At 41.6% G+C, this 26,378-nt stretch overlaps 1 protein-coding gene and 1 long non-coding RNA gene across 2 annotated transcripts in view; both read left to right on the plus strand.

Moving 5' to 3' along the window:
* The window catches only part of Zyg11b (zyg-11 family member B, cell cycle regulator), a 63,438-nt gene extending 40,348 nt beyond the window's left edge, over nt 1-23,090 (plus strand). Inside the window, exons 9-14 of the mRNA XM_042676167.1 lie at nt 4,178-4,339; nt 4,445-4,492; nt 13,909-14,106; nt 14,243-14,295; nt 17,662-17,759; nt 21,593-23,090. Coding sequence (XP_042532101.1) covers nt 4,178-4,339; nt 4,445-4,492; nt 13,909-14,106; nt 14,243-14,295; nt 17,662-17,759; nt 21,593-21,783 — 750 coding nt within the window. The 3' untranslated portion in view covers nt 21,784-23,090. The remainder of the gene's footprint in view (nt 1-4,177; nt 4,340-4,444; nt 4,493-13,908; nt 14,107-14,242; nt 14,296-17,661; nt 17,760-21,592) is intronic.
* Nucleotides 23,091-24,267: 1,177 nt separating this feature from the next.
* LOC122105087 lies at nt 24,268-26,378 on the plus strand. Its single transcript, XR_006147003.1, has 3 exons — nt 24,268-25,412; nt 25,547-25,805; nt 26,035-26,378. It is a non-coding gene; the product is annotated as an uncharacterized LOC122105087 (long non-coding RNA).

The following is a 26,378-nucleotide window of genomic DNA, read 5'->3' on the forward strand; positions in this document are numbered from 1 at the left end:
TAACCCCAGCAAGAACAAGACCCTTTCAGAAAAATAATAAAGCAAAAGGGGTGGAGACATGCCTCAAGTGGTAAAGTGCCTGCCCAGCAAGCCCATATCTATGAGTTCAAAACCCAGTACCACCCCCTAAAACAACAAAAATGAAGAGACTATAGGTAGAAGCAGTATCTTTTTTTGGGGGGGTGGGTTGGGGTTGGTCGTGGGGCTTGAACTCTGCCTGAGTGCTGCCCCTGAGGTGCTCTACCACTTGAGCCACAGCACCACTTCTGGTTTTCTGGTGGTTTTTGGAGATGAGTCTCTCACAGGCCTTGAGAAGGTGGCTCAGTGGTAGAGCGCTTGCCTTGCATGCCAGAGACCCTGGGTTCGATTCCCCAGCACCACATAAGCAAAACGAAAAAAAGCCGGAAGTGGCGCTGTGGCTCAAGTGGTAGAGCACTAGCCTTGAGCTAAAGAGCTGAGGGACAGCGCCCAGGCCCAGAGTTCAGCCCCCACGACCGGACCCAAAAAAAAAAAAAAAAAAAAAAGAACCCAGCCTAAAAAATATAACCAAGCTGGGTGCCGGTGGCTTACGCCTGTAATCCTAGCTACTCAGGAGGCTGAGATCTGAGGATCACAGTTCAAGCCAGCCCAGGCAGGAAAGTCCTGACACTTATCTCCAATAAACCACCAGAAAACCAGAAGTGGCTCAAGTGGTAGAGCACTAGCCTTGAGTTGACTAGCTGAGGGACAGTGCCCAGCCCAGAGTTTCAAGCCCCATGACCGACCCAGGGGATAGATATAGATATAGAAATATGTAATACTGTAAAGAGAAGGAAAGAAGCTGGGAGCTGGTGGCTCATGCCTGTAATCCTAGCTACTCAGGAGGCTGACATCTGAGGATCCTGGTTCAAAGCCAGTGGGGCAGGAAAAGTCCTCGAGACTCTTATCTCCAATAAACCACTCAGAAAACCAGAAGTGGTGCTATGGCTCAAGTGGTAGAGTGCTAGCCTAGAGCTGAGGGACAGTGCCCAGGTCCAGAGTTCAAGCCCCATGACTAGAGAGAGAGAGAGAGAGTGAAAGTGAGAGAGAGAGAGTGAAAGTGAGAGAGAGAGAGAGAGAGAGAGGAGGTCTTTGAGACATAACAGAAAGAGCAGGAATTTCAGAGTTGACAAAACTATATTTATTCTCAATTCTGTCTTTTACTAGTTGTATGATTTTGAGCAAGTCACCTTAGTTTCTTGGTTGTGATTAAAAAAAAATATTTTAGGGGCTGGGAATGTGGCTTAGTAGTAGAGTGCTTATGTAGCATGCAAGAAGCTCTGGGTTCGATTCCTTACCACCACATAAACAGAAAAAACCAGAAGTGGTTCTGTGGCTCAAGTGGTAGAGTGCTAGCCTTGAGCTGAAGTGCTGAGGGACAGCAACCAAGCACAGAGTTTAGGCCCCACAACCAGCAAAAAACAAAACAAAAAAAACACAAAAAATCCCCTTTCAATTGGAATTAAAAATGAGTTCCAGAAACTGGAACATGTTTTTGTTTTGGTGGTTTATCTTTTTGGTGGGGGAAACAAAAGAGGGCACAGGAATGGAGATGAAGGGTGAACAAATGCAGTCATTATATTCAGATATATATTATGTAAAAAATGAATTATGCAACTTGTGAGCAGGGATGAGTGAGGGAGAATGGGGAAAGTGAAGGAAGGGTTAACATTGTCCAAGAAGTATTGTACTGACATATAGAATTATAACACCTTTGTACAACTCCTTAGTAACAATAAAAAAAAATTCAGTTGGTTTTTTTGTCATTATTGTTACTGACTTTGTTTGGTTTTCTTTTTTTTTATTGTGAAAATACTGTACAGAGGGGTTACAATTACATGGGCAAGATAATGAGTACATTTCTTATCAAGCGCATTGTAGCCTCCTCCTTTGTTTCCCCTTCCCATCCCTTCCCATCCTCCCTCCGCCCCCCCCCCCCCCCCCCCCCGCCCCAGTCAATCCTCCCCGCCCCCCCCCAAGTTTTTTTTTTTTTTTTTTTTGGGTCTGGTCATGGGGCCTGAACTCTGGGCCTGGGCGCTGTCCCTCAGCTCTTCAGCTCAAGGCTAGCACTCTACCACTTGAGCCACAGCACCACTTCCAGCTTTTTTCTTTTTGCTTATGTGGTGCTGAGGAATCGAACCCAGGGCCTCAGGCATGCAAGGCAAGTGCTCTACCACTGGGCCACCTTCCCAGCCCCCCCAAGTTTTTTTTTTTTAATTTTATTTATCCCCCATACTATAGGTGAGGAAACCAATAATTAAAATTAATTTAGTCAGATATAGTGTTTACATTTAAGCTCAGGTGACTTAATTCTGAAGCTACATTCCTAGCCATAAGTTCAATTGTACCTAGAATTTGTGCCTCTAATTTTTTTTTTTCTGAATTGCCTATAATTATGTATATGTGGGGGGCTACTGGGGTTTGAACTCAGCCTGGACATTGTCCCTTAGCTTTTTTTTTTTTTTTTTTTGTCGTCGGTCATGGGGCTTGAACTCTGGCCTTAAACGCTGTCCCTCAGCTCTTCAGCTCAAGGCTAGCCCTCTACCACTTGAGCCTCAACGCCACTTCCGGTTTTCTGAGTGGTTTATTGGAGATATGAGTCTCAAGGACTTTCCTGCCAGGGTTGGCTTTGAACCAATCCTTAGATCTCAGCCTCCTGAGTAGCTAGGATTATAAGTGTGAGCCACTGGCACCTGGCTGTCCTTTAGCTTTTTTACTCAAGGCTAATGCTCTACCACTTGGACCACAGCTCTGCTTCTGGCTTTTTGGTGGTTAATTGGAAGTAAGTCTCCTGGACTTTCCTGTCCAGGATGGCTTTGAACTGTGATGCTGGATATCAGCCTCCTGAGTAGCTAAGGTTACAGGTGTGAACCACCAGCATCCAGCCTATGTTTTCTTCAATATATATTTTAGTAGGTTCCTTTTTAACTTCAAAACTATTACTAAAAATGGAATTACGGATGCCTACTTAAACTACTTACCTTCCAAACTTAAATTTCTTAGGGTAAAACTATGATAAAAATAGTTTACAACTGGAATTTCAAGGCTATTGTCATTCTGATATCCAGCATATATTGTAATTCACTTGTCATTGTGTGTAGTGTGTGTGTGTGTGTGTGTGTGTGTGTGTAATTTCAAGGCTATTGTCATTCTGATATCCAGCATATATTGTAATTCACTTGTCATTGTGTGTGTGTGTGTGTGTATGTGTGTGTGTAATTTCAAGGCTATTGTCATTCTGATATCCAGCATATATTGTAATTCACTTGTCATTGTGTGTGTGTGTGTGTGTGTGTGTACTGGAACTTGAACTTAGGGCCTTAACACTCTTACTCAATTTTCTTGTTCATGGGTGGTACTCTACCACTTGTCCAGCATTTTGCTGGTTTATCAGAGATGGAGTCTGGTTGGCTTTTCTTCCCCAGACTGACTTTGAGCCATGATCCTCCAGGACTCACCTTCCTGAGTAGCTGGAACTACAAGAGTGATGCATCAGTACCTAGTTATTTTTTTCTTAAGGAAAATGTGGAATTTGTTAGAATCAGGCCAGTTAGGTCTTGAAATTCTTACTTCTTTTATTAAGTTGACTGTGATCACATTACTTAATATTTCTCATACTGTTTCCTGCCCTGGGAAATGGTATAATAGTATTATAATATAGAATGTAATTTATTGGTACTTAGTAAATATCAGTTTTACTCTCCACCTTTTTTTATCCCAAGCTCAGCTTGTTTCAGGGCTGAGGACACTCTCTTTAGTGGTAGAGGCCTTGGATTTAATCCCAAGTACCACCTTAAAAAGAAAGAAAAAAAAAGAAGGGAGGGAGGGAAGTAGAGTTGGGAAGGAGGGAGGGTTGGAAAGGAGGGAGGGAAAGGAAGATGATAGCTGGTCAAAGTTTCAATCATGTGCTTTTAAGTGTTATTCACATATGATTAATTACAGGCATCAGCAAAAAAACATAGAGCATTTATCAAAATCCCACTGAAAGCAAGGTATGATCCTTGGGACTGTTGTATTTATAAAAAACCCTTCATGCTGGGCATATTAGCGCTTGAAAGACAGGGGCAGAGATTCATGAATTCAAGTCCAGCCTATGATAATCCTCATGGATTTGTGGGTATAAATTATCTTAAATTTTACAATTCTGTTTTCTTTTCAGCAACTTCTTCAAATAGTGAAGCAGAAAACCAATCAGAATTCAGTGGACACTACATTGAAGTTTACTCTGAGTGCACTTTGGAACCTTACAGATGAATCCCCAACTACTTGCAGACACTTTATTGAAAACCAAGGGTTAGAACTTTTCATGAGGGTTCTAGAGGTCAGAACCAGAATTTAGTTTCATTTTAACATTTATTAACTTATTTCAACAATTACTTGCTATATTTGATTCTTTGAGGAGTTATAAGTTTCTCTTCTTTTACAGTCCTTCCCAACTGAGTCATCCATTCAACAGAAAGTTCTAGGACTTCTGGTAAGATACGAACTTTTCCTGTTACATCTCAATGTGTAATAATTTTCTGTTTAAGGGAATACATTGGAAGTTGCTGCTGTAGCATTTGTGAATACTTAATGGCATTGGAGAATACATGCATACAATAATTTTTTTTAAGTGAAGAATAAAAGAGGGAGCTAGGTGCCAGTGGCTCATGCCTGTAATCCTAGTTACTCAGCTCTTCAGCTCAAGGCTAGCGCTCTACCACTTGAGCCACAGCGTTTCTTCTGGCTTTTTTTCTTTTTGTTTATGTGGTGCTGGGGAATCGAACCCAGGGCCTCATGCATGCAAGGCAAGCACTCTACCACTGAGCCACCTTCCCAGCCCTCCGTGAGACTCTTATCTCCAATTAATCACCAGAAAACTACAAGTGGCACTGTGGCTTAAGTTGTAGAGTGCTAGCCTTGAATTGAAGAGCCAAGGGACAGTGCCTAGGCTGAGAGTTCAGGCTCTACGACTGACAAAAAAAAACAACACATAAATGAATTTATTATTTATGTAGGGAATAGTACTTCGACATTACATCACTTTATAGTAGTATTTATCAAGCTATACCTTGTGAGTGCTCAAAAACAAAACAGCTAAAATGTAACTTCAAAAAACTCTAATAGTGGGCTGGGAAGGTGGCTCAGTGGTAGAGCGCTTGCCTTGCATGCCTGAGGCCCAGGGTTCGATTCCTCAGCACTATATAAGAAAAAAGAAAAAAGCCGGAAGTGGCGCTGTGGCTCCAGTGGTAGAGCGCTAGCCTTGAGCTGAAGAGCTGAGGGACCGTGCCCAGGCCCAGAGTTCAGGCCCACGACTGGACCAAAAAAAAAAACACAAAAACTCTAATAGTTTTTGTGGGATAATTTACAAGTGTTTTTTTTTTGCCAATCCTGGGGCTTGAACTCAGGGCCTGGGCACTGTCCCTGAGCTTCTTCTGTGTGCTCAAGGCTAGCACTCTACCACTTGAGCCACACCACCACTTCTGGCTTTTTCTGTTTATGTGATACTATGGAATTGAATCCAGGGCTTCATGCATGCTAGGTAAGCACTCTACCAATAAGCCACATTCCCAGCCTGGATTTTGGCTTTTTTTTTGGGGGGGGGGGGGGTCCAGTCGTGGGGCCTGAAACTCTGGGCCTGGGTGCTGTCCCTCAGCTCTTCAGCTCAAGGCTAGTGCTCTACTACTTGAGCCACAGCGCCACTTCCAGCTTTTTTTCTTTTTGCTTATGTGGTGCTGAAGAATCGAACCCAGGGCCTCAGGCATGCAAGGCAAGCACTCTACCACTAAACCACATTCCCAGCCTGGATTTTGGCATTTTTTATTTTTCTTTTTTTTTTTTTTTCTTTTTTTTTTTTTTTTACTTTTTTTTTTCTTTTTTTTTTTTTTTTTTTTATTGTAAAGCTACTATACAGAGGGTTACAGTTACATGAGTGAGGTTATGAGTACACTTCCTCTTGAACATTGTTACCCCCTCCATTGTTTTCCCCCTACCATCCCCTCCCTCCCTCCCTTCCCCGAGGTTCTTTTTTTTTTTTTTTTTTTTTTTATTGTGATTAAATGATTACATAATTTCAAAGTCACAAGTTCATTCTAACTTCCCTGGAGCAAATTGTCTACCACAGTCTGTAATATATAACAGTGTTCACATGTTATATACCATATTTGTGATCAGCAGCATGAGGATATTTAGTAGTGGTTCAACCAGATGAGCGGGAGTTCTTTGTTTCTTAAGTCCTGTTAGTTTTGTCGTATCACCTAACCTTTTGGATTTAGCATCCACTTATGAGGGAGACCATGTACCGTTTGTCTCTTCGTTCTTGGCTTACCTCGCTCAACATGATTCCTTCTAGTTCCATCCATTTCCCTGCAAATGCCATTATTTTGTCATTTCTAATGGCTGCATAATATTCCATTGTGTATAGATACCACAATTTTTGGATCCATTCATCTGTGGTGGGGCACCTAGGTTGTTTCCATATCCTAGCTATTGCGAACAGTGCTGCAATAAACATGGAGGTGCACGTGTCCTTGTATATTGGTTCCTGTTGTTCAGGGTAGATGCCTAGAAGTGGTATGACTGGGTCGTAAGGGAGGTCAATCTTTAGCTTTCTAAGGACCCTCCAGACTGCTTTCCAAAGTGGTTGTATAAGTGTACATTCCCACCAGCAGTGTAATAGGGTTCCTCTTTCTCCACATCCCCTCCAGCATTTGTCGTTGGCTGATTTGTGGATGTGGGACATTCTGACTGGGGTAAGGTGGTATCTCAGGGTTGTCTTTATTTGCATTTCCTTCACCACCAGGGATGATGAACATTTCCTCATGTGTTTCTTTGCCATTTTTATTTCTTCATTTGAGAAGTCCCTCTTTAGTTCCCTTGCCCATTTAGTAATTGGTTTGTTAGGTTTGGGAGGGATTAGTTTCTTGAGTTCCCTGTATATACAGGATGTTAACCCCTTGTCTGATATATTGCTGGTAAATATTTTTTCCCAATTAGTTGGTTGTCTTTCTAGCTTAGTTGCGATAGATTTAGCTGTGCAGAAGCTTTTTATTTTAAGGTAGTCCCATTTGTCGAGTCTCTCTCCAACTTGTTGTGACCCTGGGACTCTGTTCAGGAAGTTCCTTCCTGTGCCTATTAGTTCAAGTGTCTCTCCTACTCTGTCCTGCAGTAGTTTCAGAGATTCAGGTTTAATGTTAAGGTCTTTAATCCATTTTGAGTTGATGTTGGTGCATGGTGATAGGCTGGGGTCCACTTTTAGTTTTCTGCATGTGGCTGCCCAGTTTTCCCAGCACCAGCGGTTGAAGAGGCTGTGTTTCTTCCATTGTATGTCTTTGGCTCCTTTGTCGAATATCAGCTGGCTGTAGGCCTGTGGATTTATATCTGGATCTTCTATTCTGTTCCATTGGTCTTCGGGTCTGTTTTTGTGCCAGTACCATGCTGTCTTTGTGATTATAGCTCTGTAGTAGAGTTTGAAGTTCGGCATGGATAGCCCTCCCATATTGTCTTTATCCCCTAGAATTGTTTTGGCTATTCTAGGTCTTTTGTTGTTCCATATAAATTTTTGGACTGTTTTCTGTATTTCAGTGATGTACGTCATTGGGATTTTTATAGGAATTGCATTGAATTTGTATATTAGTTTTGGAAGTATCACCATCTTTACTATATTAAGTCGGCCTATCCAGGAGCATGGGAGGTCTTTCCATTTCCTAGTATCTTCTGCAATTTCTTTCTTTAACTTTTTATAGTTCTCATTAAATAGTTCTTTTACATCTTTGGTTAGGTTAATTCCTAAATATTTTATTTTTTGGGAGGTTATTGTGAATGGGGTTGCTCCCTTTATTTCCCTCTCTTCCTGTGCGTTATCAGTGTATAGGAAGGCAACTGATTTTTGTGGGTTTATTTTGTATCCTGCTATTTTGCCGAAGTGACTTATGATTTCTAAAAGTTTGGGGATGGAGTTTTTGGGATCGTGGAGGTATAGTATCATGTCGTCTGCAAAAAGGGATAGTTTCACTTCTTCTTTCCCTATGCGGATCCCTTTAATGTCTTTTTCTTGCCTTATTGCCCTGGCTAAGGGTTCTAGGACTATGTTGAAGAGGAGTGGAAACAGTGGACATCCTTGCCTTGTTCCTGTTTTTAGGAGGATTGGTTGTAGCTTTTCCCCATTAAGTATAATATTGGCTATTGGTCTGTCATAAATGGCTTTTATTGTTTTTAGAAATGTTCCTTCTATTCCTATTTTCTCCAGAGCTTTTAGCATGAATGAATGTTGAATTTTATCAAAGGCCTTTTCTGCATCTGTGGCGATAATCATGTGATTCTTGACCTTGGCTCTGTTGATATGCTGGATTACATTTATTGACTTACGTATGTTAAACCATCCCTGTGTCTCTGGGATGAAGCCTACCTGATCATAGTGTATTATTTTTTTAATGTGTTTCTGGATTCTGTTAGCTAGAATCTTGTTAAGGATCTTTGCATCTGTGTTCATCAAGGAGATTGGCCTGTAATTCTCCTTTTTGGTTGGGTCTTTGCCTGGTTTGGGGATGAGTGTGATATTGGCTTCGTAGAATGAGTTTGGGATAGCTCCCTCCTTCTCTGTTTCTCTGAAGAGCTTGAGGAGTATGGGTATTAGTTCTTCTTTAAAGGTCTTATAGAATTCTGCTGTGAATCCATCTGGTCCTGGGCTTTTTTTTGTTGGAAGACTTTTGATAGCTTCCTGTATCTCATTATAGGATATTGGCTTATTTAATTGGTTAACTTCTTCTTTGCTCAGTTTGGGTAACTTGTATTTCTCTAAAAATGCATCCATTTCCGCCAGATTTTCTTCCTTTAGAGAGTATAGCTTTTGAAAGTAGTCTGTTAGAATTGTTTGGATATCTTGGGTGCGTGTTGTGATGTTTCCCGTGGCATCCCTAATCCTATTAATATGGGTTTCCTCTCTTCTTTTTTTAATTAATCTTGCCAACGGGCCATCAATTTTGTTTATTTTTTCAAAGAACCAGCTTTTTGTTTGGTTTATTTTGGTTATGGTTTTCTGATTTTCTAATTGGTTAATCTCTGCTCTCAATTTGGTTATCTGGCTTCGTCTAGTAGCTTTAGGTCCCATTTTTTCTTGTTTTTCTAGCTGTTTTAGTTGCATCATGAGATTATTTACTTGGTCTGTCTCCATTCTCTTGATGTGGGCACTGAGGGCAATAAATTTGCCCCTCAGGACTGCTTTTGCTGTGTCCCACAAGTTTCTTTGTGAGGTGTTTTCATTTTCATTGAGTTCTAGGAAATGCTTTATTTCTTCTCTGATCTCTTCTGTTACCCAGGCCTTGTTAAGGAGTGTGCTGTTCAATTTCCATGTATTAGAGAAATTTCTGCGGTATGCTTTGTTATTGAGAGCTAGCTTGATTCCACTGTGGTCAGATAGGATACAGGGGATTATGTCGATCCCTTTGTATTTGCTTAAGTTCCTTGAATGAACTATGATATGGTCTATTTTGGAGAAAGTTCCATGAGCTGCTGAGAAGAATGTGTACTGTGTTGTTTTAGGGTGAAATACTCGGTAGATGTCAGTTAATTCCGCTTGAAGTATGGCCTCACTTAATTCGGTAGCTTCTTTACCAATCCTCTGGTTGGTAGACCTGTCCTTTGGTGAGAGTGGCGTGTTAAAGTCTCCTAGTATTATCGTATTGGGATCTATTTTATTCTGTAAGTTTGAGAGCATTTGTTTAACATATCTGGGTGCACCAATATTTGGGGCATATAAGTTGATGATGGTTATATCCTCCTCTTGGATTGTTCCCTTTATTAATATGTAGTGTCCGTCCTTGTCTTTCTGTACTGATTTTAATGAAAAGTTTATTTTGTCAGATATCAGGATAGCTACACCTGCTTTCTTATTGGGGGAATTTGATTGGTAGATCCTTTTCCACCCCTTCACTCTGAGTTTGTTTGTATGTTTGGCTGAGAGGTGGGTCTCCTGAAGGCAACAGATGGATGGGTCTTGTTTTCTGATCCAGTCCTCAGTTCGTTTTCTTTTAATTGGCGAATTCAGCCCATTTATATTAAGAGAAAGTATAGAGAGATGCATTGTTGTCCCTGCCATTCCGTTTTCCTAAGTTTTTCTTCTTTCCTTTCCTCCTGTGCTTGCTCAGTTAGACTTTGAGTAATGCCTGTTTGGGGCAGGTCCCAGTTCCTGGTTGCTTTCTTCAGGTTGTGTCCCCCCTCTTAGAATTCTTTGTAATGCTGGCTTAATGTTTATGTATTCATTTAGTTTTTCTTTGCTATTAAAAGTTTTCAGTTCTCCATCGAATGTGAATGCTAGCTTTGCCGGGTATATCAGTCTGGGTTGGCAGTTATTGGCTCTCAGGGCTCGTATGGTGCTTTCCCAGGCTTTTCTTGCATTCATTGTTTGTGTGGAGAGATCTGCAGTGATTCTAATTTTTTTCCCATTGTAGTATAGCTCCTTCTTCATTTTTGCTGCATGCAGGATTGTTTCCTTATTATTCAGATCCATCATTGTTACTATTATGTGCCTAGAAGTGTTTCTCCTGGGATCTTGCTTGTTGGGTGTTCGATAAGCTTTTGTGATGTAGTTAAGATGGTCGTTTTTGAGGTGGGGAAAATTTTCATTGACTATCTTGTTAAATAGGTGTTGCATTCCCTTGCTCTGGAATTCCTCACCTTCGTCCACTCCGATTATGCGAAGGTTAAATTTTTTAGCATTATCTGCTTGCTCTTGAATTTCCCTTTGGTTTAATTTGAGTGATTTTTCCATATCTGTCACTTTTTGGTCCAGTTGGTGTATTCTGTCTTCTGTATCTGACACTCTACCTTCCATTTCATTCACTCTGTTGACCGTGGCTTCTATTGTGGTTTGCATGGTGGAAATGGATCCCTTTATGGATTCAATGTTGGTTCTCAGAGTACTGATCTCACCTCTCAATGAGGTGAGATCAGTATGCATTACCTCTAATTTGGCGTTTATCTCACTTCTTACTGAGGTTTGTGCAGCTTCTATTTTTGCATCCAATTTTTGTTTGATGTCCTGTATATCTTTTGATAGTTCATCCTTGTGCTCTTTCAATTTCTGATCCATTTCTCGCTTTATTTCTTGAGTCATTGCCTCCAGCAACCCTTGGATGTAGTTTTTGTCTTCCATTCCTGCTTTGCTCCCACTGGGGCTCTCCCCTGCGTGGCTGCTGGCTTTTGAGGTGAGCTTGCTGTCCTGGGTAGTGGTAAACCTTGTGATTTTTCTCTGTGATTTTCGCATGGGGGTTCAGGAGACTGCTCTTCAATCTTGTTTTGGTGTGTCTGTCTTTGCTTGGTTGCTGATTCTGTATTGGTAGAGAGAGTCTGTGCCTGATCTGGATTCTATTGGGAGCCTATTTCCAGCTGCTATTCACTTAGGATTCTCAGCTCTCTGCTGTAGCAATTCCCGCCTTTGGAAGGGTTGAGCAGCCTGGACTGCTTGTGTTTGCTCCTGCGGGTGCTCTTGGGAAGATCAGATGCTCTGGATGCACTCTCCCAAATACTGGAGTCTGCTGTGGGCTCCTGATGTGTTTTTGTTTGTTTGTTTTGGGCTGGTTGTGGGCTTGAACTCTAGGTTTGGGTGCTGTCCCTCAGCTCTTCAGCTCAGGGCTGGCACCCTACCATTTGAGCCACAGCCCCACTTCTGACCCTTTTTGCTTTGTTCAGGCGCCGGTCCCCTGGCCTGGTTCCGGCCCCAGCCTGGAGCGCGCTCGTTAGGCCTGTGCTAATGTGTATACCACCTTGGTTATGCAGCCTGGAGGACACAGTTCAAATTTCTTCTACTGTTGGTAGTCTTGACCCAGGGGCACTGTTCCTGGCTTGAGCATTTAAGCTCCCTTCCAGGGGCGCTCTTGCTCTGGCCTGGCCAGCAGAGTGTGCTCTACCGGCTGGTGGAGCTCTCGAACAGTTCCCAGTTTTAGTGGGTCCTGTGGTCCGGGTGTTGGGGTAGGGAGTCTAGGTCAGGGTCTGGGGATTCCCTCCAGCTCTGATCTCCCTTGATGGATTCCCTGTCCCCTGATGGGTACTCACCCTGTAGGTCGTCAGTTGTTGTTGCAGTCCGTCAGTTGTTGTTGCAGTCCGAGTTCAGTTGGGGTGGTTGCGGGCTGGGTTGGGCGGCCCCCCGCCGTCGTTGCGATCGCGATTGGGCGGGTGGGTCTGCGGACAGGTCCCTTTGTGGCGCTGCTGGTGCCGGGCGGCTTTGGCGGGATGGAGCCTCTCCGCTCCGGTGGAGAGTGATGGGTGGGGTGGGATCCTCCTGGAGACTCCCGGCTGGTAGGTTTCTCTGTTCCTGGCGATCCGCTGTTCTGCAATCCGGTACCTGGTGATCTGCAAGCAGCCCCCTGTGTCTCTGTGGCTCCGGCAGCCCCCGCCGGGCCGGCTGGCCGGCGGCTTGGCGCACTGCCGCGCGGCCAGTAAAGGTTGGGGGAGGGGTCTTCGCTCTTCTCTGTTCTGAAATTCTTCTTTTCCTCTCTTTCTTTTTTTTGTTATCTTCCACCTCTGGTTTTTCTCTGAGTGTTCGTCTTTTTGTTGTTGTCGGTCTCTTGGGGAGATTAAACGTTGGAACTCGAACTCTCTTTTTGGTTGGAGAGAGCTGTGGCGTTTCCCTACTGCCCCGTCGCCATCTTGGTCCCCCCCGATTTTGGCATTTTTAAAGGAAAAATAAATACACATTTCTGGGCATTATACTAAATTTCATATTGAACATGGTTTACTTTATAGTCAGAAAAAAAGATGCTATCAACAAGTGACCTCAAAAGCCGGGCGCCGATGGCTCATTCCTATAATCCTAGCTTCTCAGGAGGCTGATATCTGAGAGTTGAGGTTCAGACCCAGCCTGGGCAGGAAAGTCTGTGAGACTCCCCAGTTAACCACCAGAAAACCAGAAGTGGTGCTGTGGCTCAGAGTGGTAGAGTGCTAGCCTGGAGCAAAAAAACTCAGGGATGGCACCTAGGCCCGGAGTTCAAGTCCCACAACTTACCAAAAAAAAAAAAAAAAAGACATCAAGACAGGCACCAGTGGATCACACTTGTAATACTAGCTATACAAGAAGTTGAGACTTAGAGAATCTCAGAAGCAAACCCAAGTAAGAAAGTCTAGAAGACTCCTATCTCCAATTAAGTAGCTAAAAGCCAGACTGGAGGTGTGGTTCTAGTGATAGAATGCCAACTTTGAGCAAGAAAACTCAGCAACAGTGTGAGGCCCTGAGTTCAAGCCTCAGTACCAGCAAAAGAAGGAAGGAAAGGAAAAATTCTGTGTACAGGTCCTGGGGCTTGAACTCAGGGCCTGGGCACTATCCCTGAACTTTTGTGCCCAAGGCTAGCACTCTACCACTTGAGCTACCCTCAACTTTTGGCTTTTTGGTAGTTAATGGAGACAAGAGTTTCATAGATATTCCTGCTCAGGCTGGCTTTGAACCATGATCTTCAAATCTTAGCTTCCTGAGTAGCTAGGATTACAGGCATGAGCCACTGGCACCCGGCTTTACCTTGTATTATATTATTATCCTGCCAAAAATTTGATAAGAATTTTGTTCAGGTATATCATTTCTGTCTATCAGTGCATGTGTTTATCCGTATGTTTGTCTTTCTCCCTCTGTGTATGTGTATATCCATCCCTTTCTGATTCTGATACTATGATGTTTTTCTTCTATACACAGTTTAGCAGCATGGCAACCCTAAACTATGATTTTTGTCTTCTCAGCTTAACAAAATTGCCAGGTTCTCTTTGACTCCTGGTTCTCCTTATTTTTATTGCAATATGGAAACTGCTCCATTTGAATACTTCAACTCTGATTAGCTTCTGGTCTTTTTCAGTGTTGGAAAGCAGTTCTCCCAACCACTTACAAATATACAAATCACTTAAACTCTTGTACCCTCTTTTTTGTTTCAGAACAATATAGCTGAAGTACAAGAATTACATTCTGAATTAATGTGGAAGGATTTTATAGACCACATCAGTAGTCTCCTACACAGTGTTGAAGTGGAAGTCAGTTACTTTGCAGCTGGAATTATTGCCCATTTAATATCCAGAGGTGAACAAGCTTGGACACTGAGCCGTAGCCAGAGAAATTCTCTTCTTGATGACTTGGTAGGGTCATTTAGTGTTTTCTGAAGGAATATAAACAATATTCATAACTGCTAAAATGTCAGTTCACCATTATGTAATAATATGATGCTAAATAACCATTGTAATTTTTGTGTGTGTGTCTTTATGTCTTTTCTAGCACTCAGCTATATTGAAATGGCCAACTCCAGAATGTGAGATGGTAGCATACAGGTAATTACCACAATTAATAATAAGCCAGTAACCTGGCCATTTTTCTTTTTCTTTTCTCTCTTTTTTTTGGCCAGTCCTTAGGCTTGAACTCAGGGCCTGGGCACTGTACCTGAGCTGCTTTTGCTCAAGGCTAGTACTATATCACTTGAACCACAATGCCATTTGCAGCGTTTTCTGCTTATGTGGTCCTGAAGAATCAAACCCAGGGATTCATGCATACAAGACAAACATTCTACCACTAAGCCACATTCCCAGCTCTGATCATTTTTCTTATCTCAAGATTACTCATTCCCAGGCCTTTCCCCACCTCGTGGAGGACCAAGATGGCCTGGTACCAACCGGAATGATGAATAAACCTACCCCTTACCTGAAAAAAAAAAAAAAAAAAGATTGCTCATAGTCGGGGTCTGGTGGCTCCTGCCTGTAATCCTAGCTACTCAGGAAGCTGAGATCTGAAGGTCATGCTTTGAAGCCTCGTGAGACTCTTATTGCCAATTTACCACTCAAAAACTGGAAGTGGTGCTGTGGTTCCAGTGATAGAGCACTAGGCTTCAGCACAAAGAAGCTCATGGATAGTGCTCAGGCCTGAGTTCAAGCCCCAGGACTGGCCCAAAAGAAGATGACTCATATGTAATTTTTTTTTTGCCAGTTATGGGACTTGAACTCTGAGTCTGGGCATCGTTCCTCACCTCCTCAGCTCCAGGCTAGCGTTCTACCACAGCACCACTTCCAGTTTTCTGGTGGTTTATTGGAGATAAGAGTACCATGGGACAGGAAAGTCTGGCTTTGAACCGAGATCCTCAGATCTAAGCCTCCTGAGTAGCTAGGATTACAGGCATGAGCCACAGGTGCCCAGCTCATATGTAATCTTTGAAGTATCTCAGTACTGGCTTTTTTTTTTTTAATGTATTTTAACTTTTTTCTATCACTTATTCCATCCTTAATTCATATGTATTGACAATAAGTTCTAGGGATTTGTTCTGTGTTCTTAAAATTAAAGGTGACTAAGACATGATGCTACACAAGAACTTTATTATTTATTTATTACTACTATTATTTTTACTTTTACTTTTTGTAGGCCTTGGGACTTGAACTCTGGGCCTGGGCGCTGTCCCTCAGCTCTTCAGCTCAAAGAGAACATTCTGCTGCTTAAGCCACAGTGCCACTTCTGGTTTTCTAGTGGTTTGTTGGAGATAAGAGTCTCATAGACTTTTCTGCCTGGGCTGGCTTTAAACCATGATCCTCAGATCACAGCCTCCTAAGAAGCTAAAATTATAGGCATGAACCATTGGTTCCCAGCTAAGAACTTTATATTTTATGAAGGAGATCACAATATCTAGCATAATATTTATATTCAATCATAATATCTAGCATATATTATAATGTCTATAAGATAATATTTATCAAGATAAATCAAGATATCTATCAAGATATCATAATATCTATCAAGATAACTACAAGATCTATAGGATAATATCTAACAGTATTATGCTAGATGTTGAGAATGTTATAAAAGTGAGAGCACTTAGCTGGGTGCTAGTGGCTCACACCTGTAATCCTAGCTACTCAGGAGGCCGAGATCTGAGGATCGAGGTTCAAAGCCAGCCCGGGTAGGAAAGTCTGTGAGACTTTTTTTTTTTGGGTCCAGTTATGGGGCCTGAACTCTGGGCCTGGGCACTGTCCCTCAGCTCTTCAGCTCAAGGCTAGCACTCTACCACTTGAGCCACAGTGCCACTTTTTTCTTTTTTCTTATGTGGTGCTGAGGAATGGAACCCAGGGCCTCAGGCATGCAAGGCAAGCGCTCTACCACTGAGCCACCTTCCCAGCCCAAGTCTGTGAGACTCTTATCTCCAATAAACCACTAGAAAACCAGCAGTGGTGTTGTGGCTCAAGCAGTAGAGCACTGGCCTTGAGCTGAAGAGTGCAAGGACAGTGCCCAAGCCCAGAGTTCAAACCCCACCACTAACCAAAAAAAAAAAAAAAAGCACTTAATTCTATACTAGAAGACGATAAAAAAGTTTTCAAAGGAGGTAAATTGTAAACTGACTTAGAAAGACAAATAAGGGCAAGAGATTTTTAGGAAGAGAAGGCATGGAGTTTTAGAATAATATGACTACATTGAGGAACTAGAAGTACACATTTTTTGGGAAAACAATTGCAATAATAAGGTGCATACTGTCTAATCCTGATGATGTCAATTAAGTCACTTGTTAGGCAGTTTATTCATTATCTGAAATACTCCAATTGCTATACAATTAACTTTATTGCAACTTTTTGTGTGTGTGTGCTGTTACCAGCACTTAAACTCAGGGAACTTACACTTTTGCTCAGCTTTTTCAGTTGTAGCTGTCCTGAAAAAGCCACTTGAGTCATGCCTCCAATTTAACTTTTTTACTGACTTATTGTATATAGAAGCTCTTGGATTTTTCTGCCTGGACTGCCTTTGAACCACAGCCCTTAAATCTTAGCTTCCTGAATAACTAGGGTTACAGGTATGAGCCACCAATGCCTAGCTGCAACTTATTTTTGTTGACTACTTCATATGTGTATCTTGGGTGAGTACTAGTAGCTCACACCTGTTATTATAGCCTCTTAGGACTTTTGAGATCTGAGGATCAGGAATCAAAGCCAGCCCAGGCAGGAAAGTTGTGACATTCTTTTTTTTTGGTCCGGTCGTGGGGCCTGAACTCTGGGCCTGGGCGCTGTCCCTCAGCTCTTCAGCTCAAGGCTAGCACTCTACCACTTGAGCCACAGCGCCACTTCCGGCTTTTTTTTCTTTTTGCTTATGTGGTGCTGAGGAATCGAACCCAGGGCCTCATGCGTGCAAGGCAAGCGCTCTACCACTGAGCCACCTTCCCAGCCCCAGTTGTGACATTCTTATCTCCAGTTAACCATCCAAAAGCCAGAAGTAAAGCTGTGGTTCAGCTGGTAGAACACTAACCTAGAGCAAAAAAAAAAAAACAACCTCAGGGACAACACTTAGAATGTAAGCCCCAGGAGTGGCACAACAAACCAATAGTAGAACTGTGGCTCAAGTAGTAGAGCACTAGCCTGGAGCACAAGAGCTCAGGGACAACACTCAAAGCCCTGAATTCAAGCCCCAGTAAACTGACTTAGAAAGACAAATAAGGACAAGAGATTTTTAGGAAGAGAAGGCATGGAGTTTTAGAATAATATGACTACATTGAAGAACTAGAAGTACACATTTTTTGGGAAAACAATTGCAATAATAAGGTGCATACTGTCTAATCCTGATGATGTCAATTAAGTGAATTCAAGCCCCAGTTTGGTACAAAAAAAAAAAGAAAGAAAGAAAAAGACACTATGTATAGAATATAACTTTGGTTCTTTTCTTTTAAACTTTAGGTCCTTTAATCCATTTTTCCCACTGCTTGGCTGTTTCACAACACCTGGAGTCCAGTTATGGGCAGTTTGGGCCATGCAACATGTCTGCAGCAAGAATCGTATGTACTAAAAAAGAGAACCATGCTTTCCTGTTCAAGTGAAATTCTGCTTTTATAGGAAACCTAAGAAAGCTCCCTGCTTCCCCTCCCCTCCCCTCCCCTCCCCTCCCCTCGTCTTAAGGATCAGCCCAGTGGCTAGGCAAACACTTCATTATGAAATTACATTTCTAGCCAGGCTCTGGTGGCTCACACCTGTAATCCTACCTTACTCAGGAGGCTGAGATCTGAGGATCACCATTTATAGCCAGCTTAAGTCCAGGAGATTCTTATCTCCAGTAAACCACCAGAAACACTGAAGTGGTGCTGTGGCTCAAGTGGTAGAGTGCTCGCCTTGAGCTGAAGAATGCTGGGACAGCATCTAAGCCCAGAGTTCAAGCCCCATGACCAACAAAAAAATAAAAATAAAAAAATTACATTTCTAACTAGGAAAGCCTTTTTGGGGAGGGGGGGCTGAGGGGTCATGGGGCTTGAATTCTGGTCATAGGGCTTGTAATCAGGGCTTAGGCATTTGTTGTCCCTGAGCTTTTTTTTTTTTTTTTGGTTAGTCGTGGGGCTTGAACTCTGGGCTTGGGTGCTTTCCCTGCACTCTTCAGCTCAAGGCAAGCACTCTACCCCTTGAGCCACAGCACCACTTCTGGTTTTCTAGTGGTTTATTGGAGATAAGAGTCTCATGGACTTTCTTGCCCTGGCTGGCTTTGAACTATAACCCTCAGATATGAGCCTCTCCAGTAGGATTACAGGTATGAGCCACCGGTGCCCGCCCTGAGCTCCTTTTGCTCAAGGCCAGCACTATCATTTAGAGTCACAGCATTACTTCCAGTTTTCTGGTGGTTAATTGGAGATAACAGTCTCAGAGACTTTCTTGCTCAGGTTGGCTTTGAACTTTGATCCTCAGATCTCAGCCTGCTGAGTAGTGAGGCATGAGCCACAAAAGCCCAGTTAAAAATGCCATTTCTGGTTTATTCTTGTTGTAAGTTTTTTTAAATAATATATTTTTTATTGTAAAGATAGTGATGTGGCTCAAGTGGTACACCACTAGCCTTAATCATAAAGAGGCTTAGGAGCCAGGCACCAGTGGCTCATGCCTGTAATCCTAGCTACTCAGGAGCCTGAGATCTGAGGATTCCAGTCCAAAGCCAGCCAGGGCAGGAAAATCTGTGAGACTCTTATCTGTAATAAACTACTGGAAAACCGGAAGTGGTACTGTGGCTCAAACGGTATAATACTAGCCTTGAGCTGAAGAGCACAGGGACAGCACCCAAGCCCAGAGTTCAAGCCCCAAGATTGACCAAAAAAAAAAAGGTTTAGAGAGAGTGAACACACACCCTGAGTTCAAGCCCAACTGACCAAAAATAAATAAAAGAGTATGTTTCTTTGTTGTAGTTTTAAGGACATTGACTTTTGTTTTGGGTTGGATTTTTGCTTGTCTGTTTTGCAATATTAGAGTTTGAACTGCTGGCTTGCCACAAAGGTTTCTTACCACTTGAGCTATGGCTCCAGACTAGGACACTGACTTTTAAATATTCACTTTAAGAGAATTGGCTGGGTGCTGGTATCTTGTGCCTGTAATCCTAGCTATTCAGGTGACTGAAACTGAGGATTAAGATTCAAAGCCAGGGCTGGGAAAGTGGCTCAGTGGTAGAGCACTTGCCTTGCATGCATGAGGCCCTGGGTTCTATTCCTCAGCACCACATATGCAAAAAGGAAAAAAGCCGGAAGTGGCGCTATGGCTCACAAGGTAGAGTGCTAGCCTTGAGCTGAAGAGCTGAGGGACAGCACCCAGGCCCAGAGTTCAGGCCCCACAACTGGACCAAAAAAAAAAAAAATATTCAAAGCCAGCTTCTGCCAGTAACCAGCAAATACCAGAAGTGGAGGTATGACTAAAGTGGTAGAGCACCACCCTAGAGCAAAATGCTAAGAATATAAGGCCCTGAATTCAAGTCCCAGTATTGGCACAAAAATAGTTAAGAGAATTGTTTATTATAAACAAAATACCAGAAAACAGACCAACAAGTAAACAAATGGATTCTTTAAAATGAACTTTGCAACACTCACAATAGTAGATTACTGTTCTATCCTCAAGCAATTTAAAAATTAAGATCCCATGGTAAATAGGACTTGGTGATAAAAATCTTAAGTAGGGGCTGGGAAGGCGGCTCAGTGGTAGATGCTTGCCTTGCATGCATGATGCCCTGGGCTTGATTCCTCAGCACCATGTAAGCAGAAAAAGCTGGAAGTGGCATTGTAGCTCAAGTGGTCGAGCACTAGCCTTGATCTGATGGGCTGAGGGACAGCACTCAGGCCCAGAGTTCAGGCCCCACAACCAACCAAAAAAAAAAAAAAAATCTTAAGTAGTCTACTGCTATTTGTGGTATGTTCCAGTCCTCATTCTTTAGTCACCATAGCCAGCCATTGTCTCTAGAAAAATGAAATTTTGTTTGTAAGATGGAAAGTCCATGAAATTCTTACCTACAGTTAGCCACCAAAAGCTAGAATTGGAGCTGTGATAGAGTACTAGCCTTGAGTGAAAAAGCTAAGGGAGGCCGGGCGCTGGTGGCTCACGCCTGTAATCCTAGCTACTCAGGAGGCTGAGATCTGAGGATCGCGGTTCAAAGCCAGCCCGGGCAGGAGAGACTGTGAGACTCCTATCTCCAATAAACCACCAGAAAACCGGAAGTGGCGCTGTAGCTCAAGTGGTAGAGCGCTAGCCTTGAGCTGAAAAATTGAGGGACAGCGCCCAGGCCCAGAGTTCAAGCCCCACGACCGACAAAAAAAAAAAAAAAGAAAAAAAGAAAAAGCTAAGGGATACTGCCCAGGCCCTGAGTTCAAGGCCTAGTATTAGCAACACATATATACATACATGCATGCATGTATAAACATAGATAGTAAATAATAAATTTTTTCCAGTACTTATCTGTGATTTGATTTGAGGTGAGTCAGATACCTAATAAAAATACTTGTGTTGGGCTGGGAAGGTAGAGTGCTTGCGTTGCATGCATGAGGCCCTGCGTTCAATTCGTTAGCACCACATAAGCAGAAAAAGACGGAACTGGCACTGTGGCTCAAATGGTAGAGTGCTAGCCTTGAGCTGAATAGCTGAGGGACAGCACCCAGGCCCAGAGTTCAGGCCCTATGACTGACAAAACAAAAGAAAACTTGTGTTTGTTTTCCAAATTGTCTGTCTTAAGTTTAACATAAGAAATATTTGGTTTTGAATATTACTTATGAGTGGGAATAGTACTATGGACATTACATCATTACAGTAGTATTTCTCAAGCTATACCTTGTCATGCTCAATAACAAAACAACTAAAATGTAAATTCAAAAAGCTCTTAAAGCTCCTTGTTTTTTTTTGGTCAGTTGTGGGGCCTAAACTCTGGGCCTGGGTACTGTCCCTTAGCTCTTCAGCTCAAGGGTAGTAGCGCTCTACCACTTGAGCCACAGGTGCCACTTCCGGCTTTTTATGCTTATATGGTACTGAGGAATAGAACCCAAGGCCTCATACTTGTAAGGCAAGCACTGTACCACTGAGCCACCTTCCCAGCCCCTCAAAAAGCTCTTAATAATATTTTTGTGGGATAATTTACAAGTATTTTTTTTTCTTTTTTCCAATCCTGGGGCTTGAACTCACAACATGAACACTGCCCCTGAGCCTCGCTGTACTCAAGGCTAGCACTCTACCACTTGAGTCACAGCACCACTTTTGGCTTTTTCTGTTTATGTGGTACTGAAGAATCGAACCCAGTGCTTCATGCATGCTAGGCAAGCACTCTTACCATAAGCCACATTCCCAGCCCTACAAGTGTTTTAATAAAAATGTTGTTTCATTTCAGCTTCAAGGTATTGCAGCATGCTGATTGAAGAAGGAGGACTGCAACATTTATACAACATCAAAGAACATGAACAAACTGACCCCCATGTCCAACAGATTGCAGTGGCCATTCTGGACAGCTTAGAAAAACACATTGTGCGCCATGGGAGACCACCTCCCTGTAAAAAGCAGCCTCAGGCCAGACTAAATTGAGAGCCATAGATAGTTGAATAATTGAATGGTAGGAATCCTTTTTGTGATTGGTTTGGAATATCTTCCTCTCTGTGGTGTTTTGGGCATTCTATAAGAGTCATAAAATCAGTTTGGGATTGATATGTACAATACTGCCCATGTGAACAGTCTAATTTGTCTTGTGATTTTTAACTTATGAGGCAACAGAAGTATCTATCTTCCTTCATTGTTGTCTTTTAGGAATTTTCCCATCTATTTCAGTGTTTAAACTTACTTGTGCTTGAGACTCTACAGTTTTATGAAAAGTTTGCACGAACCTCTATGCCAGACTTTCCTGATCCTTCCAGTTCCTTCCAGTTAATTTGCAGCTTCAGATGAGCTGTTGATTTGATGTCTGGCATTGCTTTAGTTGTAAATTTTATACCACTTCTGTATAAAATGCCTTTATTCTCTGTGTAACTTTTATATGCTGCCCTTCTTAGTGTGAAAGAATGGAAATCTGCGTTGTTGTTGTGGAAGATACTTACTGTCTGGATAATGGACTGTTGGCAGAAAATTATTAAGGAAGAAGAGAGTTTAGGAATTGAGAATTGCTATTATGGTAGAGTTTTTTAAGTGGAATAGGCTACCCACCTGGAGGCCCCCTCTCTTGAGACAGTAAGTAGAAGCTGTTTGTTTTCCATATCTGTGGCTGGAAGCATGGACTGCCACTTCCTACACAGACTGTAGGTTCCTCTACAGATATTTCCCCTAAGTATCACAGTATAAAGTACCACAGCATTTTGTATAAAGTCTGTCTGAGTCTCTATATGTCATACTGTTTTTTTTTAAAGTGAATTTAAAAATATATCTCTGGTTAACACTAGCCATCTTTCTCTTCTATTTCAAAGTCATTTTTGTTTAGTGAAAGTATTGTTAACTTGCTTAAAGTACAGTTGACAAGAGTAAATTTTGCCACAAAAAGTTAAATTTGAGCTGAGGGTGTAGCTCAGTGGTAGAGTATATGCTTATTAGCACATGTGAAAACCTGGGTTAAATTTTTGTTCAAATACATGTATCATGTGTCTTCTTTGTTTTATTTTGAGGTACTAGTGATTGAACTCATACATGTACCTTCTTAATGTGTTCATGTTGGAGAAAAACCTTGGCATTTCACTACCAAAACAAAAGCAAGAGACAACTAAACTAGACTATGGTTAAATGGTTAAATGTAATGATTTTACTCTGGATAAAATGGAATGAATCATTTTTTAGACAGTTGCCTTTTTGCTAAAGTATTTGATACAGTATAATGATCATTTTCCTAATAAATTATAGCAAGTCTCCAAGGAATTTAATTTTCGTTTAAAGCTGGGCATGGAGGTACACATCTGGTGATCTGAGCACTTGGGAAGCTGAGACAGGAGGGGTATAATATGAAGGCCAACCTGGGCACCATAGCTCTTACATGACCATATTTTCTTGGTAGATGGTTAAATATTTTCAATAGAAATTCTTAAACAAGATATTTGAATTAGTTATTCAGAAGCATTTTCGTTTAGAAAGGAGCTGCTTTATTAGTATGTTAATAATATTTCTCACATATGGTTTCATGCCAATAATCAATACTTGAAATTTTTAGAGTTAATATAAAATATAAAAAATATAAATAATAAAAAATTATTTACAACTGTTAAAAACATAACTTTTAATTCTGATCTAATTGGTTTAAGGAATTTTATAGGAATGATAATTTTCACAGATTAATTTTATTTTTGAAAAAATGGAAAATTCAGTTTTTTTGCCTTAATTTTAAGTTCTGAGGCAAAAATTCAGAAAATAGGATGGTCTATAGTAGCTTGAGAGTTGTTAGCAGTGTTAACACTTTCCAAATCTATCTAATGTTGATAAGAGGAAAGTCTACTTGAGAAGCGTAGCTTCAAGTCTCTACACTACTGTTCAGGACAAAAGTGCATGTTCCTTATAGACTATTGCTAGTTTTTTGTTTTTGTAAGTCATCAGAAATGGCATAATGAGGCCAGCTACCAATGGCTTATGCCTATAATCCTCCTCAGGAAGCTGAAATCTTAGATGATGGTTCAAAGCCAGCTCAAGCAGGAAAATCCATTATACTCTCATCTTCAGTTAACCATCAGCAGGAAAGTCAGAAGTAGAGCTGTAGCACGTGTTAGAGTGCTAGTCTTGAGTAAAAAAAGCTCAGGGACAGTGCCTAGACAGTGAATTAAGCCCAATGACAGCCCCCCCCCCCCTCAAAAAAGGCATAAATGAGCTGAGCGCTAGTGACTCAGACCTGTAATTCCATTTACTCAGGGGACTGAGATCTGAGGATCCTGGTTTGAAGTCAGCTGGGGAAGGAAAGCCCCGTGAGACTCTTTATCTCCATCTAATTAGCTAAAAACTGAAATTGGAGGTATAGCTTAAGTGGTAGAGCTCTAGTCTTGAGTGAAAAAGCCAAGTGAGAGCAAGAAGCCCTGAATTCAAGCTCCAGTATGGGCACAAAAATAAAAATGGCCTAAAATATACAGAAAACATTAAATCCCTTAAAAAAAACAAACAAACTCAGAGTAACTTCATAATACATGAAGCCTCAAAAATATTTAAAGGGAAGTAGTGCTGTGTCTCAAGCGGTAGAGCGCTTGCCTTGAGCTGAAGAGTGCAGGGACAGCGCCCAAGCCCAGAATTCAAGCCCCACGATCGACCAAAAAAAACAACAAAAAAAAAAACCAGTTAAAAAAACTATTTAAAGTTTTATCACTTTGAGACTCAGTAGTCGCCACCTAGTTCTGAATCTTCAAAATAACCACATCCTAAATATATAGAAATTGGTGCCTTTATGGTTGGGATGGTTACTTAAAGTTGTGGAATTATGGCATAGAATTATCTATAAGGTTTGAAATCTGGCTAAAATACAGTAGATATATATTTTGGAATTAGGAGGTATACATTGCTAGTCTCTTGGTGAATATATGAGTACTGGTGCCTTCAGAGATTCCCTTTTGGATTCCCTTTTGGTGGCGTAGGGGGTCTCTTTTAAGCACAATGTAGACAAGGGTTGAACAACTCATTGTTCAAATAATCACTGTGCTGAATATTGTAAAATACCATTAGTTTAGTCTTCAAGCAACAGCAAAATTTGAACCTACTGAAGAACATGGATGCACAAGGCCCTAGATTTAATCCCCCAGCACCACAAAAACAAGGGAAACGATGTTTCAGATTTTAATGTTATATATTGCTGTCGTTGAGTAAAACAGAAAGTAATCTAAATATAATTAAGGCATTTTATTCTTTGCATCAAGTAACTTTCCCTATGGTCTTTATACTCTTAAAAACATATTTTTTGCCTTAGGTTGAGGGTATAGCTCACCTCAATGCTAGGAGCATGAAACCCTTGCTTTTGCCTCAGCACCAAAAATACAAAACAAAAATAAACTACTCTCTGGATCAAGTAATGATAGGGGGTTAGTTTGTCCTCTGTCCAAGGATATTGATCTCAATTGAAGATTTCTAAAAAAGCATATCAGACCCACAGTCCCAGGAATTGACTGTAAGTTATTGCTGCTTGTTTCTTCTGATGGGAATGCCATTTAGTGGTGCTAGTAAATTTTGAATAAGACTACTATGAGAGTTTGCTTTTATGACAGAATCAGGTTCATGTTTTTTTGTTGTTGTTGTTTGTTTGTTTTTTATTAAAGAAGCAACTTTATTGAGAAGGTTCCTACACTGACCATCCAGGGCTGCAGCACAGGCTCGGGAGCTGATACTGCGACCCCGAGCAGCCCAGGTTCATGTTTAAAGCCATCAGTCCTATATATTCAGTTTAGGAAGCCACTCTTACAAATGAGTCCTTTTTAGTTAGCCTGTGTTCTTCAGTCACTTTGGCTGTTTTTAATTATATGTCACAATAACATTGGTTGACTTTGATCACATTTTAATGAAAATATATGCCAAATTGAAGTAAATGAGGCAATTTGGCTTAGTGTTTTGGTGTTGTCTTGCCTCCTCAAAAACAGCTGCAGTAGCCAATAACAGGTGACAGGAAGGTAATGGGTTTTGTTTTTTTGTTTTGGGTCTGGTCGTGGGGCCTGAACTCTGGGCCTGGGCGCTGTCCCTCAGCTCTTCAGCTCTTCAGCTCAAGGCTAGTGCTCTACCACTTGAACCACAGCACCACTTCCGACTTTTTTCTTTTTGCTTATGTGGTGCTGAGGAATCGAACCTCATGCATGCAAGGCAAGCACTCTACCACTGAGCCACCTTCCCATCCCCAGGAAGGTAATGTTTAAGTAAGGTAAAATGCATCCCCACTTTCCTGCCCTCTTACAGTATGTTTACATTATTTGGTTATTGTACAAACTCAAATATCATATAAACAATATTACTAAACTGAAGGCATAAGTTAAAGGCAGTATCATACTTTGGGCTCTTCTAATTTTATCTGTATATTATTTATTTGGAACTTCATATTGTTCTGGCTTCAGAACTGCTCTGAGGCAGCTTTTAGTTTGCAAACTTTTGATTTCTCTCTTAAATCCCTTTTAACAGTTTAATATTTATCATTTGCTGTGAGTTGACACATTTTTAATGTTGTGTGCCTCAAGAACTGTTTATATTAGGAA

Source organism: Dipodomys spectabilis, unplaced genomic scaffold (genome assembly GCF_019054845.1).
Source record: "Dipodomys spectabilis isolate Male_0828 unplaced genomic scaffold, ASM1905484v1 ptg000002l, whole genome shotgun sequence".
Taxonomy (NCBI): Eukaryota; Metazoa; Chordata; class Mammalia; order Rodentia; family Heteromyidae; genus Dipodomys; species Dipodomys spectabilis.